Below are 22,210 nucleotides of genomic sequence, written 5' to 3' on the forward strand. Positions count from 1 at the left end.
ACTGTAACTCGTGTGACACTCCGTTCCCTCAACCACAAGCATAATGCACCACACAGAAAACTGTTAAAGAGGTTCTGATGTTCATGGGGCTTTTGATAGTGTTCACATTGACATACATACACTTTACAATAAATGATTTGCCAAACTGCCGATGGCTGGGGCTGAGGGGCAGGGAGAACAAAAGCGCCAGCTAAAGCTTGCTAAAGCTTTTTCTTACCTTATGTTGACGTGTAAGGTGGAACCGAGGTCTTGGATATAAGAGATAAGAGAGAAATTGAAAAAAAGGGGGGAGGGTTTAATTTATTTTACAGTTTTACAAATGATAAAACAATAACACCCAATTGCTATACATAAACAATAGGGAAACAGTGTTGAACAGAATGAACTTGACAGAATAAACCTCAGCTTTCAATTCCACAAATGATGTAAGAAATACTCAGTAGCAATTATCCTGTGCAGCAATGCTATCTCTGTAAACTCTTTTTTTTTCCTGCTATATACATTTGAAACACTTGTGCTTTTGCCTACACAAAGAAACAGTATCATTAAAAGGTGCTACTTAAATGGGGAGACACAGGGTCTGAAGCCACAATCTGAAAACTGCAATTCAAATACATGGCCAGCTTCAAGACTTTTTTTTTTTTTTTTTTACCTTTTTTTTTTTTTTTTTTTTAAAGATTTGAATATACTAGACCCTTATTTTAACTCTAGGTATGAACAGCATAGAATTCAGTTATAAAGTAGCTCCCTTTAAAGCAGGTTAGTAACTGAAGTCTCAAAAGAACTTCTTTATTCTAAAGCGGTCTTATCTCCAGAGTGCTCCACAGGGCAGCCCCCAAAGATGTCAGCATTACACAAAGCTAGTGTGTGTATATTACAGACTCAGTGTGTATACACACAGACACACATATATAACATTGTATATATGCATCACACATGTCTATTTGTACTATGTAGATATAGCTATAGCACATATATAATAAAATATCTATTTCTAGGTGGGCTTTATTTGGATTTTCTTTCAACAAATATGAACAATAACCTTCCCTCACTCCATTTGCAAAACACTGGTATATTGATAATGTCTGATGGGGAAACTCTCAAAACTTGTAGAGGTAACAACTAACTATACATAACTCTTCCTACACCCCTTCCACAATTACAGATATTCCCAACAATATCCACGGGAAAATGAGTCTTCTATGAACTAAATACCACACTGTGTGAATTATGACTAACCGGCTCAATTAGAAATAAATTACTTTGTTCACCCTTTTCCTGCGTTGTAGCTTAATAACTAGTTGGTATGTACACAACCTATAGCTTATTTAAATAAATTTCTTCTGTAAGCATATACGTAGAAATCCTCATTAGCAATGGATAGACATTTCCTACGCTAGACGATACATAAAGACATCGGAATGCCCGGCACCTTCTTCAGGTAGAAAAACTTCCAGTCATTTCATCAGTCCTGTGGGCCAAATCATTGGATTTGCCCAGAAGAATCTGTTACTAAGTTATTTGTTTCTTTTGTATTCCAGCAACTTAATATTAAGTACACGACAGGCTGGGTAATAATGATGAAATTGTTCCTACGGCCTACTCTTGTCAACAACACGGTAACAACCACGTTCTCTGAAGGACAGGAATAGTTCACAATCAGCTGCCCGAGCACTGCCAGGTACAGGGTTACATCGTGGAAAAGAAATAAAAAGATTAAAGCTGTGAACATATGATAGTCTCAAAAGGAAAAAAAAAAAACCAAACAAACAGGTGTTTCAAGTATGTATTTATAATCTGATTTCATCACGCTCCCTTTTGCCCCCAATGGGTTAAATCTCAATTCTTTTTCTTCCTTTTGCTGTTAGCCTTCAGTGACGTCCTTGCCCTGTCCCTGTGAGAAGGCCACAGTGGATGTGAAGGGGGAGGGACACAGAAAGGTATCCAATAGGGAATGAAATGGTCTTGTACAGTTTGTCTTTGAACACTAACTGCCTTTAATTGAATTCATTCTTGAGTATTGAAAGTTCCCTGAGATGAACAAAAGTAGTCTCAGTCGATACTGAAGCCCTTTTTACATGCTGAGCATATTCAGAACTGGGCAACGTATTTAGAGAACACAAAGCCTACGGCAACAAAGCCACGTGAAGCTAAAAAGGCACTACTCAACGCATCTACGGGATAAACACCACCGCACAGAACAGTGAACGTCTGGGACGCTTTTGCTGTGGCCTTAAAAGCTGTTTAAATGCATTTGTTGAAAAATGCAGTAAAAACGGCAAGGTACCTTGCTGCTGCTTCTTGAGACATACTTTCAGTGAGTTCTGAGATGGATTTTATCTATAAGGATTTACCTGTGACTTCAAACATTTCTGTTGAATTCAAACTAAAGGCTACTCAAACAACCTGTCTGCAAATAGTCCAAATTAGGTAATTAACCTATTTTGGATTCGTTAAGTAAATCCGATTTTTCAAGTTTACATTCAAAATATGGACCCAATTCTTCAAAAATTTCCAATAAATAAGAGGTTCAATGATAAAAGCACATCATGTTCTATCCATTTTTAGCTATGCATCTCCTTTATGGATTCTATTTTGTTTTCTCAGAGATACATAAATTCTCAGAAAATATAATCTTCTGTATAACAAGGTTCTACCATATTTTAAAAAAGAATACCACATACTATTAATATATTGAGAACTGTACTACCATGAATATCCTTTGTCCTTGAAAACATACATATAGTCTCCATGCTATTTCTTCTTTTTTCAGACTGTCTTCCCTAAGGAACAAAACATACATACTCCTCATGCTATTTCTTCTTTTCTCAGACTGCCTTCCCTAAGAAACAAGAAGTAATCTATGTTGTTTCAGGTCAAGAGCAGAAGTGGGAACACAGCACTTCTGTTTTCTAAAGAAACAATTTACCATCAGAATTACCTACCAGCATACTAATTACCAGAAATTGGCCTACTAGTCAATTCTGCTATATGTTAAAAGTTTTTAAATTTTTATTAATAATTTCATGTGCTTGTATGAAAACACATTAATGTGATAACATGAATAAATTTAACTACAGAAAAAAATACTGGTTAATTTAACTTGAAGTGCAAAATACTGATGTACAGTTTCATTGTTAAACCTCTTAAAAGTAATGATGTCTGTGATGAAAACAACACTCTATCAATCATATTATTTCTGCACTAAGAGAATTTAACAATAATCTAGAGAGCGTGCCAGTCTTTCCATCTGAATAACAAGGGGGATATCAAAGAACTAGAAGTCACATTCCAGCCCTATCAGTTGAACATTTAAAGGGCAAAATGCTTCCACAAAATCATTATGAAATGTAAAAGCTGTGGAATCTTCCGTCAAATAAAAATAAAGTTTGAAAAGTTTAAAATATCCAGAGACAACTTTTATATTAGTAGCATAATAATATATTAATATATTATCTTCATGAAAGGAGAATGGTTTGTTGTGTAGACACATCATTATAATCTTTGGTACCAAAAGTACATTTTTTTTTCCTGCTAATTTTATCATCTCAGATGACACAGAATATCTTTCCTTTAGAATGGCTCACGATTACCGAGTGATACAGTTTAGATGGTACCTTCTACACCATTGGAAAAAAATCTGGAGGTTTACAGTTGTGCAAAATAAAACCTTTTTACAGAGTCATTGTGGGATAACTCTTTAAAAATATAAGAACTTCAAAAATGATCACTTGCAGGTTATTCATCTCATTCATATTTATCTCAGAAAGGATTTCTAAGCACCCCGACACCAAAACCAAAAGAGATTCCAGAAGGCAAAGGAGAACAGAAACAAAAACATAAAATTCATGATCAAACACAGAGTCCTGACTGAAGGCATTGACTTGAGTTGTTTAATCTGAAGGATTTCACTGCTCAAACTGTTTCCCTCTTGATTTCTGCTGACAGGACGCTTCAGTTTTCCCGAGGGCTGAGTTGTGTTCCCGGGTTCCTCTTCTCATGTGCTTGGCCTTGCAGTGGCAGCCCAACAGTGATGAACATATTTGCTTCATTAACTAATGACAAGTGCATTGTTGGATCTTGTAAACACTACTGTTTATACATTCAAACTGTGTTCTTAGTGGAAGTGGCACTTACTAGGACCCTTGAAGTCAAAATACATAATTTTTAGAGCACTTTGCAGGTATTTCATCAGCTGGTAGTGGATTTCTCATGAATGTCCTTTATCACCTTTCAGGTAAGTGGTGGATGCTGAAATCCAGTCTTGTTTTGGATCCTATTTGCAAATCTCAGGAAGCATCTTCAGAAAAGAAGTGCATATTCAGTCTGTATTTTCAGATGTGCTTTATTGCTTTACGCACTTTCCTGTTGTCAGTTTCAGAGCTCCTCTATTATGCAGCACATTTAATGTTTTGAATTCTAATGGCATTCTATGAGGACTTGCATTGGAAAAGTATCTATACTTTAAGTCATCATAGTAATGATACTTGACAGGTTTTCCATTCAAATCCTTAGGGAATGGCCAGAATCCGTATAGGTGAATTTCATCACAGAATCTTGTGGCGAGTGTATACATGAGCAGACCTGTGCTGGGTCTTTTGATGGGAACTTTGTTTGTCAGCCAGTAACTGGGGGAAAAAACACACACACGAGAGAAGAATTTAGAGAAACACTCAACATACCCTGTAGCAAGTCTACTACGTATAAAGTAAATAAAATTTGAGAAGTAAGTGTATGAATGACATTCAAAAGATTGCTGAAGAAATAATACATTCCTTAAGCATTTAGAAAATTGAATACATTTATTTTATCTTTCTTACCCTTTATTTTCTTGCTTATTTTTGAGGTCATATGAATAGCCAGGGGACCTGGAATGTAGGTAAATATGACTGTGGAATCTTATATACAAAATGAACTAGCAGCAAACATTTTACATAGTAGAATCTCCTCAGAAAGGGTTAAATATGACTGCAAAAGGCACAGTAATTGGGCAGTGATTAAGTAATTTTCCCAGAAGGATTGAAACTACGACTATAGTTTTTCAAATTCTTTAATATTTCAATTAAAAACTTAAACAAATAAATGCTTTGCCTGTATTATATTAACTGACTTATTCAACTCCAATTTCCAAGTCACATTTTACTACAGCTAATTAAGAATATAGCCTCAACCCACAGAACAACATAAAACAAATATTTGTAAATAGTTTACCATTTATGCAGTTTAAAACTTTGTTCAATAGGTAAAATATATTTCAATGCTGATATGTATTTTATAGTACTCATTTTAAGAGGCAATAAAATATTCCAAAATGTCTGATCCACCATTGTTGCCAAACTTTGTTCATCTGAAAAGCATGCACACTCATAAGTTAATCATCACCTCTGGCAGGGAAGGAGGTTTCCAACACTTCTTGGCATATTCATTATCTTATGTGGAATAAGCTAAAAGAGGAAGAATATGGATCTTCTCTTACTTTCAAAGCTGTCCAATTATAAATAAAGTTAATAAATTGCTTGGTTTTTTAATTTTTGTTTTTATTATTATCTCCTATGTAGGGAAATATATACCCAGCTATCCAAATATGAGATCATTAGATTCTGGTTGTTGCTGTGTTTAAACATTTGCCTTAGATTTCACATAATATTATTTCCTTTTTCTTTTAAAAAATAATTTTTGAAGCTTTCCAAGGTAGATCAAATACATCTAGAATACTGAATATGAAAAGAACAAAATTTTGTTTTAATTCTTTTGGTTAAAGAAATATTGGACTTTCAAACCTCATTACAAACATCCAAAACATGGAAAATACACTTATCTATTATTACTCCTGTGTTTTGTTTTGTTTTTTTTCCTTTGTCTTCTTTTTCCCCCTACCTTTGAACCAGGATTGACGGTTCACATTTTCAGTTTTGCTTGTTGGGTGAAGGCCATGTGCTGAATGTTGTGCACCAGGTGAAGTGTATTGCAGAACTTCTGTTATCACAAGTGTTTTGAGAAAGCATATTCTCAGGAAAGAAGATTCATAAGGAATTTTCAGAGAAGAACATGTATGAATTTCCTCATAACTCAAAAGTATGAGCAAAAACTTTAGCACGTATATTGCTCACATCATGAAGAAACCACAGAGATTTCGTGCATGGAGCATAGTTAATCTACAGATTGAAGGCACTGAAGAAACAGCCTGAAGCTCTCGCAGCTCTGAGAAAGCAGGTGTTCTTAACATGAAATGATTATTATAGAAAAGTTCTGTGAGCATGATCTGTGTGTGGTTACAAATGTCAGCTGATGCAGTGGGTTCCTTTAAAGAGTACATTTATTTATAAATGTTTATAAAAAGTATATTTATTTATAAATGTTATAAATGTGGGTGAAGCAAGTTCAAACTCAGTCGAGAAAATGGTTATTTCCATCAAAGAATGTCACTTATTGGGAAGTTTGGCAGCATGAAGGTCATGCTGAATTATCTTATTTCTCAAATGAGGGAAAAAATAGCTAGGAGAAAATAATATGAGGCCACATTATTTGTATGGGACCCCAAGGTCACATTATATATAAGATCACATTATAAACAAGCTTTGTGATGTTTGACTTTGAACAATTTGAATAATTTCAAAGAAAATTAAGCTACTCATTTGTCAGGATATTTTTGGAGAAACAATGCAAAATAAATGCCTCTTATCTTAATAATTTCTAAGAATAAATCACAGGAAAGCAGGCCTTAATAAATGGCATCAACATGTAACAGATAAATTGAAACAAAACCTTAAAGCATGTCAAGAACTAAGGCCACAAGCAGTAACATTTTGTGTTAAAAGACACAGGAGTGGATCCGAACACAATCAGTAAGAGTTTTCTATGTGCTTACTACAAATATAATGTTAGGTTTGAAATTGTTTAGGCCAACCTCCAGTATCAAGTTTCAGTATTTGGCCAAGAACATAGTATAATTTTAAGTATCTGAAAGTATTTGCTTTTATCTAAAAAGCTGACATTTAAAAAACTACAAATTTCTTGTGAAGGTTGATCAAAAACAGACTATTAAGTTTTTAATCCGAATCAGGAAAATAAGGCACTGATAAAATAATGAACTATTCATGCTCTAATTCAGCACAAGCTGCCCTAATTTTTATCTCAAATTCTTATCTGTTCTAGTTTAAAATTTAGCAATGTTTTCAACTTAGCAAATAATCTAGTTTCCATGTATGTATTCCTTTTTACAGAAACTGATTTTTTTTTAAATTATAAAATCAATGCAGGTTCCCTGCAGAAGATGTGAAGGAAAAAAGAAACGAATGAGGAAGAAAAATATTACCTATAGTCCAATCACATAGAGAGAATTATTGTCGTAATGTCCTGCCCCTGTTTGTTTCCCTAGCTGTTTGGATCTTCATATATATTACACTCATTCATAGACATACACAGAACGTTTCTCATCAGCTAGGCTGTTTTATTTCAGGTATTATTAATTCTCTCTCCCCTGCCTTCCCTTCTGCTTTGGTACTCTAATACTTTGTCTCGCTGTATGAAACAAACTCACTCTGCGTTTGATATGTAAGTTTTTGAACATTTCTAACTTTTATAGATGCAATACTCTCCATAAATCTTACTACTTCCCAGCAGGGAAGCTTTGTTCCTGCTAAGCAAGGTGTCTTACCGACTCTTCATCCAACATATCAGCCCCATTTCTTATTTCAAACTAACTCCACACTTGGAATGCCTTTACTCACCAAACCAGTGTGCTACAGAAGGCCATATTTATGGCCACAAGATGTGGGTGTGAACCTATAATATAATGCTTATGAGGACTCAGGAAAGCTACTTCAGTTCCTTGGACCTTGGCTAGTAATATCTCATATACAAGATTGTTATGATAAAGTAAAAGAGATACTAAGTATGTAAGAACATAGTATAAAGCTTGACACGTAGGAAGTAACAGTAGTTGAATTTCAACACATCCCACACAACCCATTCTCCAGTCCACTCCACAACCTACTTTCTCCTGGTGCCTTCTGTAACTACATATTGGCTGGAAAACTGTGGTCATGTCATTTCACCTCAATGGCATGCTTCTTTAGTTGAGAAACAAAACCATCTGACTGGCTTTGGGGCTTCCTCTGTCTATAAGATTCTATTGCTGTTTCAAATCTTCTCTCCACGAAACTGCAAGCTCCCTGAAATTGTGTGAAGCTCTCTTGCTCCCGCTCTGCTTCCTCCTCCCCGCTCTGTTCCCTTTACCTTGTTTCAGTTTTTAACATACTGCAAAGCAAAGAAGGGACCTGATAACAAACTGACATCATCATGGAGTAACAACAGTCAGGCACACAAAATGGAGTCAGTGCGCCACTGAGGATCTGGTCTCAGACACACCTCTGCACCACTGAGAACCTGAACTCTGTTTGAACTGTACCAGACCGGAGCACACCACCAGCTGTCTTCAGAACAACACCTGCCAGCTGCAGCCTCATGCTTTCAAGGTCTCCCCTTGTAACTACACAACCACTTCGGGCTCCAACCAATCTTAACAATCATCCTTATTTCTTGCCAGCTCCAATTATAATTATTGACAGACAACTCATGTAACTAACTGTAACCTATGGTTTTTGCCTTTACTAGCCTCCCCCATTTTATAATCCTGTGGAACACAATTCCAGTATTTCTTGAATATGTGTCTCCCAGGCTGCAGTCCTAACAAATTCCAAATAAACACCTTTTTCCTTTCAATCAGGTCTCTGTTTCTAAAACTTTGGTTAACATACTTAATAGATGCTTCTTGATTTTAAAGCTGGCAATGTGTTAGATTTTATCTCATAATAAATTAGATAATAATCACCTGATGAGCCAAAATACATGATTATTTCAGGAAACCAATGTTTTAGAAATAAAAGCCAAAAATATTATTCAATAGCAGTCTTTAATATACTGATGACAGCTCACACTCAACATATTGGAAAACAATGAATATTAATTTGTATTTGTGTTGAAATAAAGAGGCCTAGAAGTTTAGAAGTAATATATTTCCTCTTAAAATATTATTCTTCTTCCTAAAATCGATAGTGAAAATTTCTAGAAGAATTTGAATACAGAGTATGGAATTCCACTGTGCCAACAGTTTTAACTTAATATCATACTATATGCAAAGTTTCCATTCATGAGTCCAGAGATTACTTGCTCTGGAACGTGAGCCAGAGTCCAGAGCAACACATGTTTGTGCGCTGAGTTCTTCTCTCTTCCTCCTCTCATATTTATATTCCCACAACTGAGCTTTGTGCTTAGCACCAAAGGAAGATTCTGTTAAAGGTAAATAACATGCCTTCTGGTTATAAAATATCTACAGGAATTTGAGATATTGTAGAAGAATTAGCTTTCTATACTACATCTTTGCAGAAGATGTCTGCATCTTCCCAGTTCGACATTCCATACCCCAAACTAATTCTTGTATAATACCTGAATATTATATATGAATTTCTGGGGTTCTGTCCTCCATATTGGTCAATATGTTGGTTCATTCTTCAGAGGAGTATATGTGTATGTGTTATAATATACAAAATTTAAAGCAATCATCCTTGAGCACATGGAGTTTTATTTTCAACCGTTTAGGTCATCCTTTCATTATGTTCCCAGTCTGCAGTATAGTACGTTACATGAATTCATTCAAAGTGCATAAAACTTAATTTTGTTTTAAAAATGTTTTGGTAAAGTTCATGATACCTTTTAAGATTATGAGATGGCTTGTCTTGTCACAAAACTAGAGTTGGTGATAATTTCTTAAAAACAAAATAGAACTTCCAGCACTATCCTCACTGAGAATGATTCAGTCCACCATGAATTAATCCTTATATTATTCCAGAGAAGCAAAAAGTGATAGGTTTTACACCTACTTCTCATGCGAGGAAACAAAGGGGCAATTAATGTGTCCTGGCAAGCTAGGAGTAAATCCGGGAGTAAAAACATAAGCAATGTATTAAAAGGCAGCAGTAATAATAATAATTTATTGAGTATTTATAATGATCCAGAGACAGTGTTAAGAGCTCTACATATGTAGAATTTTTCATTTAATCTTCACCATAAACTTATGAATAGGTGTTATTTCACACGTGAGTACACCAAGGCTTGGGAAGGTTAAATACCAGATTAAAGCCACAGAAATTATAGGTGACAAGACCAGGATTCAAACCCACTTATACCTGGCTATGATGATTTCAATCAAAGAATTGGATTTCTTAGCTTTTTCAGATCATGTAGCTTGGAATAGCAAGTCCTTGGGACTATTTTCAATACAGAGTTCACACAGGGAAAAATAAACATCCATATGGCGTTTTGGTGACCAATAGTCTGGTGTCAACAGTGATGTGTTTTACACATGGAGCTTTTTTGGCTTTTCGTTTTTATCCAAGGGAAATAAGAGCTGACCAGAATAAAGGATCCATTTTTCCCATGAACGGTCTCAAAAGTGTTTGAAATCAGAAGATAATTTTGTAGTTTCAGTATGTAACTTACTTAACCACATTGCAAATGCCAAAGGCAGTGACAGTGAATCAAAGGGTAGGGATTTCCATGCAGGTTTGAACAAGGTTTCTTAAACTATTTTGAAGTGTCATTAAAACGAAAGCAGGAACTTGTAACCTTAAGAGGTCAATCTATCAATAGTTTTTTTTTTCTGTGCGCCCTTTATACACAGATCTCTGTACTGGTCAGTTGATAAAAGGAAAACAGAAAATTCTTTCTGCCGAGGCCCTCCGTAGTATACATTTAGAAAATGTTTTATCCACCCTCAAGCCTAATTCATCAGAGGCATAGAGGACTCATGACATGGGAAAAGGAATACAGATACTACTTGAGTCCTAATAATCTCTACATTCTATATGGTACCTATTTATGTCACTTGACTTCCATTGTAGGAATTAGGCTTTGACCCTAACTCTGAATTTCACTCATATTTTTATCTGGCTAGATACATAGACAGGTTGAGTGTGGATACATTGTGAAGAAACTCTAAATCTACATATACTCCACCGGTTTTGTCAAGTGCCAGATTTTATTAGTGAACATAGAATTCTCATTATTGTGATAGCAGTAATTCCACTTCACACTCACAGTTTCAAAGTATTGTCACGTGAGTCTTATAGACTCCTGTAATATATGCTATAGTACATATTACCATCTCTATTTCACAGAGGGTGCAGTTAATAGCTCTAGAAGTAAGATAATTTGCCCAACTCTGCTAGCTAATGCTGATGTCCTGCTCTGGTGTGCTGGTGGCTGTTTTAATGCAGACACTGGCTAGGGGACAGAGGGCTGTGAATCGTAGCATTCGTCAATTTCTGTGATATAGCTACTCCCATCACAGCTGATTTCAAGTTATTAACCTGATACCAATGAGCACTGAGCTGAGGAGAGATGGCAAAACCAGCTCTTGCAAGCCAGTACAAGCCAGCGTCAGTACACTGTAGACGAGACAGAAAATATTCCTCCTGACTTTTAGCTCCTTTCGGTTTGCATGATAAAATTCAACATTAAAGAACTCTGCCTTAGAAAGATTCCCAGGTAGTTGTTCATATACATGTTATTTGCAAGGAGAGAAGATGGGGGTATAAGTTGCACCTTTGTAAAGATGGTGTCACTTCTTACTACTAGAGAAGTTTAACATCATTACATAATGAAAATAGAGGTGACTGTTGCTCCTATTTTTATCTCATAATTTCTAGCTCAGTGCTGGGTACACAGTAGGTACATAATGAGTGCTTCCTTAATTTGTTCTTGCTGGCATCTTAGAGGTTTGTAGTGCTAATAAGATGGAGCATACTCATGATGTGACAACCTCTTAGTGACAACATTCAACAGTGGGAAAGCACTGGAAAAGCTGGAGCCATGGCTTTGCTTTACCTTGAGCTAACTACGTGGTCTTGGACAAATCACTTAAACTCATTCAGCCTCAGTTTGCTTACCAATAAAATGAGATTCTTAATATGGTTTCTACTACACCTACAACTCTCCTTTATAAAAGGTCACAAGTAATCTGAATTTAGATGGAAGAACATGAGTGTTCACCTAACTGCAGTAGTCCGATCTTTACATTTTGCTTGTATCTATTAACTACTCCCACTTTAATAATGCATTGACATAATATGCAGCCTTTCCCTTCAATAACATGACAGAGCTGTTTGATAAAAATCATCCCTGCTGACAAACTTAACATCATTTCTGGTTTCCTGTAATACTTGTAATAGAGAGCATAAGATGTTTCTCCACTTTCAAAAATCGTAATAAATTGACTGTTACCTAAAAATTATAAAATTATCCATCATAATTTCAACGATAAAGCTAATGGAAGAAAATGATATCATAGGAAAAATGAAACCTTGCTGAGAAGTGAGAAAACTTAAACAAAAATAAACAGAGGGAATACTTTTAACTTTATTTACCATGTCAGAAACCAGGATGGAATTTAGGTAGATCACTCCAAAACTGCATCATATGCTGATCAGATATTGATGAGAGAGACTTAAGAGAAATAATTATAGATGGATTCCACTTGTATTTAACAAAATATCTTTGGGGGCCTTTCAAAGATAATGCTTAAAAGCCTGAACTAGTGCATGGTGATTATGGCAAAAAATAAAGTAAACATAATGCCACAGGTTTTAATGAGTTTCTCTTTTAATCCAATTGAATTCTAAAAGACAACTGAAATTTACAATCTAAACTGCCAGAACGAGGAAGTGGTGACGTCCGAAAGGTGAAATACTGGAAACACAGAAGGGGGTGGTCCTTTGAAGCATGATGAAGGAGTTAAATGAGGTTATGCTGAAGTGCTTTGTGAATGATCCTTTTTATGAGATCAGGTTGATTTTTTAAAATTAAAAAACACTGAAATCTTATATTTATCCTAATAAGATTAAAAGGAAGCGGTATAATCATTTATTATAAGACATGGAGTCTTACAAGAAAAGGAAGTAGAATTGAAAGTAAGTAGAGCAGGGAATCCTAATGCTTAGCATAAATGGCTTAGCTATTGGAAGATTAAAATGACAGCAGTGTTTTATTCATGAAATGTTTTCCTTTGCATAAACATTTATTCTAAGGAGGCACTTAGAGATTATACTTTCACATTCTCCTGTCAACATACGGACAGTTTCTCAATAAAAGTCCACATTACTATGGTAACAAAGTATAAATAACTCTTCTAATGGCCTGATGATCTTCTTTTAGCTTCATCTGGACTATTTACAAATGGATATGCCCAGTTTACATCAATACGTCCGGTTAGATTAACCTTCTAGATAGGAGATGTGCTAAAATCTATTTCAAGAGGAGTAAGGATCAGCAAATGCGATCTACAATGCATTAAATAACAATGTAATCTATGACACATTCAATAATGAAAAATGCTTGCTAGCAAAGTGTACAAACAACATCAGCCACAGATCAAAGTTCTTATCAAATCCCAGTGAAGGAACAGAATCAAGACAGTTACAAGCAAGCTCAAAGAAGTTCTTTAAAAATTTCCCAGCAAGTATCAAAACAGTAACAGTTGGGGAAGTTAGTCAAACATAGATCATTATTCTATATTTTTATTCCTGTCATGAAGTGTGTGATGCTGAAGAGACTGCCCATTTAGAAAACTGCTTTGTCCTTGGCATGAATTTATCCCTCAATAAAGGGCTTTCTATGAGCATTCAAGCTGAGAAAGAGAGAAACGCCCCATGAAAGAATGTTGCCGCGGCAATGCCACGGATGCAGGCTTTGGGATCTGCATCATATGCTTAAAGCTACTTGTCACTAGAAATACCACTGCTGTAATTCTGTTCAACAAGATTAACTAGGAGATAATTTAAAAATTTTATTTTTAAACCTATGAAGGACTAGGGTGATAAGTAATTTTCCCTCTAGACATCAATCTCTAGTTGACCAAAGTCCAGTCTAATGGAATCAATGCTAATTTTCCTCCCTTTTCTTATTTAGTCTCATTTAATGCTGATCCCTTCAACACATTTGTAGGTAGAATCACTTAATTTATAAAATCACATTTATTAAATAGTTGCTAAATGGAAGACCTTTAGTAGATATTTTTAAAAAATATCTTGTTCTTCTGAGGAAGTAAAACAATCAGAAATCCAGCTGTAAAGACACTTACACTATGTAAATACTATTCTTTGCAATGGGAAAGTATGAAAGTAAAAAAAGTACTACAGAATCAGGCTCCTGTGTAACAAACTATACGGTGCCTGAGACTGGCCCCTATTTTGATGTTTGTCATAACATTCAGTTAAAATGCAACACTGGAAACAAAAAAGTTGGACCCTTCCACCACACCATATGCAAGAAACAATTCAAAAAGGATCACAGACCTAAATTTAAGAGCTAAACTCTAAAACTCTTAGAAGAAATACAGGAGTAACATACCATGACCTTAGACAAAGCCTTCTTAGGTTTGACACCAAAAAGGTCAAGAGACAAAACAAAAAATAAATTGAACTTCATCAAATTAAAAATTTTTTATGCTTCAAAGAAGGCCATCAAAGTAAAAAAAAAAAACAACAAAAAAACAGAATGGGAGAAAATACTTGCAAATCATGTATCTGATAAGAGATTTGGCACCTAAAATACATAAATAACTTCCACAACTCAATAATAAATAGTCAAAGAACCTCAGCTTAAAAACTGGGGAAAGAAGTAGACATTTTTTCCCAAAGAAGATATACAAATGGCCACAGGAAAAGACAGTAAACATCATTATGCAGTAGGGAAATGTGAGATAATTTTTGCACCATGCAGAATGGTTATAATAAAAAAGACAAAGCATAATGTGCAGGCGAGGATGTGAATAACTGAACCTCATGCGTTGCTGGTGCTTGTGTATGCGAGTAAGATGGAGTTGCCTCTCTGGAAAGTCCGGAAGATCCTCGAAAGGCTAACATCAAGTTATCATATGACGCAGCCACTGCACACCTGGGTACACGATTCTCTACTCAACCAAACTTTATTTAGGCTCCTCTGAGCCCTTCTCTCAACCAGGCCTCTACTTTGGCCTTCTGTGTCCATCTTCTCTGAGTCTAATTTTAGGAAGAATCCTGCCAAGTTAGTTTAGTGAGACTCCCTCTACCCTTGTTATTTGACCACTCTTGACATCTGATCAGATTTCTCATACCCCAACTTTGATGCCCAAGCCTTGGGCCTAGCTTTAGCAGAATCTTGTTAACTGTGTAGGCAGGAATCTCCACCACCCACCTCTCCCTGCCTTGATGTCTTCTCTTAGAATTTCCCACCCCTACTCCCCTCTTTGGCCAGAAATCTTCACTTATTTTTGCTGTATTCAGAATTGAGGTCAGTTCTATACTGAAGTCTCTTTTCCCCTATTGCAATAGTTTCTGAATAAAATCTGTCTTTATCACTTTTGGCCAGTGCCTGGCTGTTTCTCTTTGGTAATACTCAAAAGAACTGAAAACATGATCATACAAAAACTTGTACACAGATATTTATAGTGGCATTATTCATTATAGCTGAAAAGTGAAAACCTACATTTTCATCAAATGATTAATGGATAAGTAAAATATGGGACTATTACATGACAATGAAAATGAAATACTAATACATGCTACAAGGATGAACATTGAAGACATTATTGTAAGTGAAAGGAGCCAGTCACACAAGAGCAAATATTACCTGATCCATTTATGTGAAACGCCTGGAACAGAGTAATTCACCGGGACGGAAGCAGACAAGCATTGCCAAGAGCTCGAGCTAGGGGCTGAGGGGGAAATCAGGAGTGACAGCTAATGTGTCTGGGGTTTCTTTTTGGGTGAAGAAAATGTTCCAAAATTGACTGTGGTTAATAGTCGCCCAACTCTGTCAACATACTGATTTAACTGTATACTTTAAAGAGTGTATTACATAGTATGTGAATTATGTAGCAATAAAGCTATTATATTAAAAAATGTAATATTGAGCATTTTTTCCTTACATTGGTAAGGAGATAAATTCCTAAGTTAAACGTATCAGTTTCCTTTAATGTTATAACTTGTTCACAACTCTCAAGAATTAAATAGGGAATTATAACCCTACAGAAACTAAACAACAAACAGATTTTAAAACTTAGATATCTATCATCTATTTATCAATCTATCTGTATCATCTATTATATACATCAACTGTATGAATTGTCTCTTTAATATTATAACATTTCTCAAAATAAGAAATGGAAAAAATAACAGAGAAGCAAGTATGAAATTGGCCTTATTGTGTTGTACAACCGAGAAGCTTTGGGACATGGAAAATCCTCGGACGTAGAATGGAGTTAGTTATCAGAGTGAGCTCTGCTCAAATGAGAATTTGCTTTGTGAGACTTGGTCCTTCCTTGATCATGTCTGCATTTCAGTTTCCTGATCTGTAAATCTGAGCTAAACCATCTTACCTTTGGGGATATTGGAGGAACTGAATAATATGATACAAGTAAGAGTTCACTGTGAATTATGAATTTATACACAAATAAAATTGAATATATTATGTTGATGCAACTGTATTAGATTACCTGTGCATGTGCCTATATAACACTCAACTCGACTAGTGAATCTGAGCTCAGTTTAGTTTAGTTCTATTTTTTGTTTGTTTAAAGAACTTGTCGAATTATTGCCTGCACTATACAACGAGGGCTTAAAAATCATCTAGCAAAACAAAACAAAACAAACGAACAAACAAACAAAATACCCAATAGTTACTTCTTTTAAACTTGATAAATTTTAAGAGGCAGGGAGAAATGATCATTAGATTTCCATCTAGAATATGAACTATGCAATTCAACTGAATATAGCAATCATGAAATTCACATAAATTTAAAGGCACTGCCTAAGACAAACATTATTTCATATGATTTGTTTTCCTTTAGCTATACTGATATAATAGAAATTCAGGAATGAGAGTCACAAAACTTTTTTCTAGATTCTTTGAATAAGAATATAAGTTGATGGAGATAATTAGCTCAGACTTCATAACAATAAACTTATCAAGAGGGTGAAACATAACTTTCTTTAAAATGAAAATGTAATTGAAATGGCTTTTTGTTGTTGTTGTTCAAGAGGAATATTTCCATAATAAAGCATCACAAATCACTTGTCTGATGATTGATTCTACTTGGGAAAAAAAAAATCTGAAGACAAGCAATCTGTGGGAGTTGGCTTACAAAGCATGTGTATAGTATTCTTGACCATCTGTTTCTCTTTGTGTTAGTATATTCATGTGATATTATTTTGTATGCTGACTTGAATTTCATTTAAACTTCCTTCACGCATGAAACATGCATAGAGTGCAGAAAGCAACAGATGAATCGGGGGAATGTGCAGGTTCAGAAAGGGAGTTTACACTACTGGAGAATAAATCACATTTAAACTTTGGAATAAAAGTGATCAGCTTAAAATATTGAGAAATCTCACACTGAATCTCTAATGGTCTTGCTTAACTAATAAAACACCTCTGAAATTTCTCAGTTGCTATCTTAATAATAAAGAGGATAAATGAAATGCACTACCAAAAAGGATGAAAATCATTAAAATTCCTGGGCACCTTGTAAGAGCTGTCCAGAGAGTCCTTCATTTTGTACAGGCACGAGCCTTTTTGCCTTTGGCCTAACAATGGTGTATGAAAGCGAACTCAAACTCAGGGACCGAGTGATGTATCTGAGGAACATTAAATTAGACTTAAGAGAAAAAAAAAAAAAAAAGAAGCCAACCTAGGCCATTCTGGACTGTTCCTCAATTAAATAAGAAAACATATCTGGTGGGTTCTTCAAAGTGGTTGCCTACATGAAAGACTTGGTAAATATGATCTTCATCCAGTTTACTAGAACCATAGGTTATTCACCAGAGAAGAGGAGACAGGTAGATTTCTGGAGTGAAGTAGAAGCAGAAGATTAATAAAAATTATAGTTATTTTGATTGGGCTTAAGTCATACTATTTATTTTGAAATTCCAAGTATAATAAAGAAGGCATGAGATTCCATGGTTTTCAAAACGGGACAAGGTTTAAAAATGCTTTTGAGGATGGTCTATAAAATCGACCTAAATTCTGTATAATATTAACATTAAACTTTCTAAGTTGGTGATGTTGAAGTGTAGTAATGAGCAGAGACAAAAAAGTGCATTGACAACTATCTTGGATAGTTCACATTTTGGTTATTAAATTCTGTCTGTAGTACATGGAGTTCCCAAATTAAGTGTTTAAATATTCTTAATTCTTAGTTTTGTATTCTAGACCAACTGCCTATTATTTCTAGTCTCACAGACCTTAAAGAAAGCTGAAATCACTCATTATGGTTGCTTTTCTTATGGCTAGAATTATCAGGTCAGCGACAGGCTCTGGGACTGCAGGGCAGTGATGGAATTTTGGACATTAAAAGGGCTTTTTAGGCCTAGCAAAGGGTTATGATATGAAATAATATTATTTTCCCATCACTATCAATGTATAAATAAATGTGCAGTTTGTAGCTATAGAATTAAGGTCTATCTGTCTTATGTAGATTAAGAAAAAAACAAACAAAAGAGTATTTGACTAATTTATAGCTTGCAGATTAGCTTTCCCTGAAACTGAATTGCCAGTAAGGCTTAACTTAAGTTGATTATATTAAGGTCAAAATAAAATTTTAATTCATGTAATTTACATAAAATATAATTTGGCAGAATCAACAAATCCTTATCAGCAGAATAGTTTATTTCATTTCCTCTCAATATTTCATCAGGACTCTGCATTTCCAGAACTCTAGTTCTCTGAAGAGTATTTTGACCAGAGAGAAAACCAGGGAACCAGACATTTATACTAGTTGAAAATCCTCTTTTCAAAATGTAGTGGATATATGTATGTATATGTATGACTGAAACATTATGCTGTACACCAGAAATTGACACCTTTGTAAACTGACTATATTTCAAAAAAAACTGTAATGGAGGTTTGGATGATTTGCAATGGTCTAAAACTATTTTTAATATGTGGCTCTATGGACTAAAGAAATTGGAACTGCAGTGCAATGCTAAGTGAGGATCTTGCAGTTTTTATACGTCACACACTCTGGCCAGTTTCCCTGTCACTGTCTCTTGTCCATATTCAAGAGGGGATTACACATTTCATTGTGGGAAAACAACATTCCTTTTCAAACAGAAGTTCTACATAAGTTTCAATTTCTAGTTGATTCATCAAAACAAAGCTGGTTCAGAAAGGGGAAAAATTATAAATTGCTTACATTTGTTCAACCTAAAACATTATTCACAATCTGCCAGTGATGATGGCTAAACCATCTGGGGAATACGACGGGTAGTTGGGGGAAAAAAAAAACTGTCACAGTGCAATGAAGAAATAACGTGTGTGGAAGTCTCAAGGTTACCTCATAGTTCAGTGATGGCTTTCAGGTATTTTGGAATAGACGAGTTCTGAATTTATATACACACAAACCAGAAGCACTTTTATACAGTCAGCACGGACATACTTGTTAAATAAAAATGAATGAATTACTGGAAGCAAGAGTTTTCTGAGACAAACATGTGAAACAAATTACTACAGGTTATGATCAGGATTCTAATAAAGTGAATCTCTATATAAGCATACTATTAACTATAGCAATATAAAGGTGTATGTTGCATATTATATTTACATACACAATTACATATAATATACCAATATATAAAAATACACATGTAAACAAACATATATATGTGTGTCACTAGTTTGCTATGCAAATATATATACACACAAATATCTCATAGGTATATCAAGTATCAGTACAGAGGTGACAATATTTCCTTCAACTCAAAACATTTTAGAATAGCAAGACTTTTTTTACCTGTGTGTTAGTTGAATCAAATCTGTCTCTCATTTCCTTTTTGCTATTAGAATGAAGTTTGTTGGCTGACAGTGCAGATCTGTATAATTCCTAATAAAACTCTGCCTACGATGAAGCATTTTTGTTATGAGATTTATTTTAGCCAATTTTATCAAGAATGTACCAAATTTGGTACTTGACCTATTTCCTACTTTTCAGAAACTTTAAAAATGAAATTAAAATAAATTTGCCCTAAAATTGATTTACTATTGATTTAAAATTAATTTTCTATTAAGAAACTGCTTATATAATCACTAATGTTATTCACTAACTTCTCTTGACATTAATGCACAAGTTAGAAGCTTTCAAACTCTATTACAAATTTTGGTTTTAGTGCTACTAATTGATTAAATGTTGACTAGAATAAGTTCAGTATCAAGGAATAAATATGAAATAATTCTTTTTAATCTGGCTTGCAGAACATTCTCTCCTTCAAACATTTCTTTAAACTACCTTGGGGGATCTATGCCAATTCCGTCTTCACTGAAGAAAGAGGAGAACAGCAGTGCATATTTTAAATCCATATGGCTTCCAAATACTCCCTTCCCCTTTCAAACATAGGCCAAGAGAAATACTGAATAAGTCTGCCTCCAGAAAATGCTCAGCAATCGAAGATGAGAAGAGGTATCAGGGTCACTTCCACTCATCTGCGTATTTAGTTAGGCCCTCCTGTTGAAACAAATCACATTCAAATGTGACTGGAGCTGTGCATTTGTATTCATTCTACCGTGGAAACAGTCTGGATGCTTTTCTCCGGAGACTTAACGTATCTCAGTGACAGCTGCATTGCCACAATGTGCTGAAGTGGCTCATCTTGACAGGTCATATCCTGGATTGCTCATTCTGAGTGGCAGCTGGGATACCAGAGGGTTTTCTCACAGTGGGTAGGCCCTGTATTTAATCAGGCCCTCCCTGGTTTCCGAGACAAGCTGCACGTGTGGCTACAGGCCATTCTAAGAAGTTCAAGATGTACCTTTGTCACTCCCTAAATAGCAGTGACATTCATGGCAGCAATCTCTGCAGCTCTGCAACAGCAGTGCTAAGTGCCTTTTATGATCACAGATTTCCTGTGTCCCATTGTAGCACTCTCTCCCGATCCCACAGGCAGCGTCAGCACCATGGACACTGCTGGTAAACACTGGTTAACTGACTCAGGATTCAAACTGAAATCTACATCTACACCTATTTGTCTGTGTCTGTACAGATGTACGTCTATACAGATGTATAAACCAATATAAGCAATAAAACATCTTAATTTAGTGCTGGAACATCTCACCAACCAGAGCAAAACTGTGATTGTAACAACAAAACATCAGTCTGTCTATTCCCATTCACTGGAAAGTCAGTTCCTGTCCTTCCTTCCTTCTGGGGGTGAGTTTTCATTCCTTGAGTTCATTACCGACTGCCCTGTATAAACCAGCCATGGTACAAAATCCTAATGAGGGGATCTAATATGTGGTGACGTAAGGAGCCCTTCCCTCTGCTTTTCTGAGTCCCCCTCTCCACACCAGGTGAGCAGCTTTTCGGGGCATTCGCCCAGAGCTGCAGAGAGAGCAACTCTGTTAATCCTCTTCCAAACTCGGAACTCCACTTTTCACTCCCTGAAATCTCAGAAAGCAATACCTTTTTGAAAACCTTTGAAAGTGGCTTATAATGGAGTCAAATATTTTTGTATTAGAAGGGAACATCGGTTGAATTTACAGTTTTTAAGCCCATCTTTGTTAAAAGACTCCTCTCAGGCCAAAGCCTGGATGGTATCCTAGATTTTCTCACTTGTGAGACTCGAGAGGCATGTTTCATGATTAAACCTGCAGTTTGCCTGGGGACAATCTGGGTAGAAAGCTCTAGCATTCCAGCAGAGGAGGACCAGCGGTTTGCATGGAGTGAGGAAGGTCCTCAGTCCACAGGTGTCCATCAATTCAAGTCAAGAGGTAAAGGCTGTCAGTCGATACCACTCCCTAACTGAGCAAGGGATAAGAGCTGCCCAGTACTCTCTCTCCCCTTCAAAGCAATTATCTTAAGGCTTGACACCCTCTCCTTTGTCTTTTTTCTCTCCTGGATTAGAAATTAAACCTGAATTTTTTCCCAAACAAAAGCACATATATCCTTTTTGATCCATTTTCCTTAATTCCTCCCAGCTATTGACCAAATGCTTTGATAAAGCTTTTCATTTCCTTGCAGTTTTTCTTTGCCTTAATTCTATTCTAGAGTAATAAAGAAAAGGTTGAAAAACAAAGGATATTGACAGTGATAAACCTACAACAGGGAAAGGAAAGTCATAAGTTAAACAGAAAATAGACATAATAAATTATTCGTGTCCTTAACCTTTAAAATCTTGAACATACC

General features: G+C 35.4%; 1 protein-coding gene across 2 annotated transcripts in view; it reads right to left on the reverse strand.

Annotated features, from left to right (window-relative positions):
- Positions 1–274: 274 nt before the first annotated feature.
- Positions 275–22,210, reverse strand: part of ST8SIA4 (ST8 alpha-N-acetyl-neuraminide alpha-2,8-sialyltransferase 4) — an 87,775-nt gene continuing 65,839 nt past the window's right edge. Inside the window, exons 5-6 of one of the 2 annotated variants that reach the window (XM_064482768.1) lie at positions 4,821–4,868; positions 275–4,628 (exon numbers count right to left, since the gene is read on the reverse strand). In XM_064482768.1, coding sequence (XP_064338838.1) covers positions 4,346–4,628; positions 4,821–4,868 — 331 coding nt within the window. In that variant the 3' untranslated portion in view covers positions 275–4,345. The remainder of the gene's footprint in view (positions 4,629–4,820; positions 4,869–22,210) is intronic. The other variant, XM_010996731.3, reaches the window with a different exon arrangement.

This window comes from Camelus dromedarius, chromosome 3 (genome assembly GCF_036321535.1).
Source record: "Camelus dromedarius isolate mCamDro1 chromosome 3, mCamDro1.pat, whole genome shotgun sequence".
In the NCBI taxonomy this organism is placed as follows: domain Eukaryota; kingdom Metazoa; phylum Chordata; class Mammalia; order Artiodactyla; family Camelidae; genus Camelus; species Camelus dromedarius.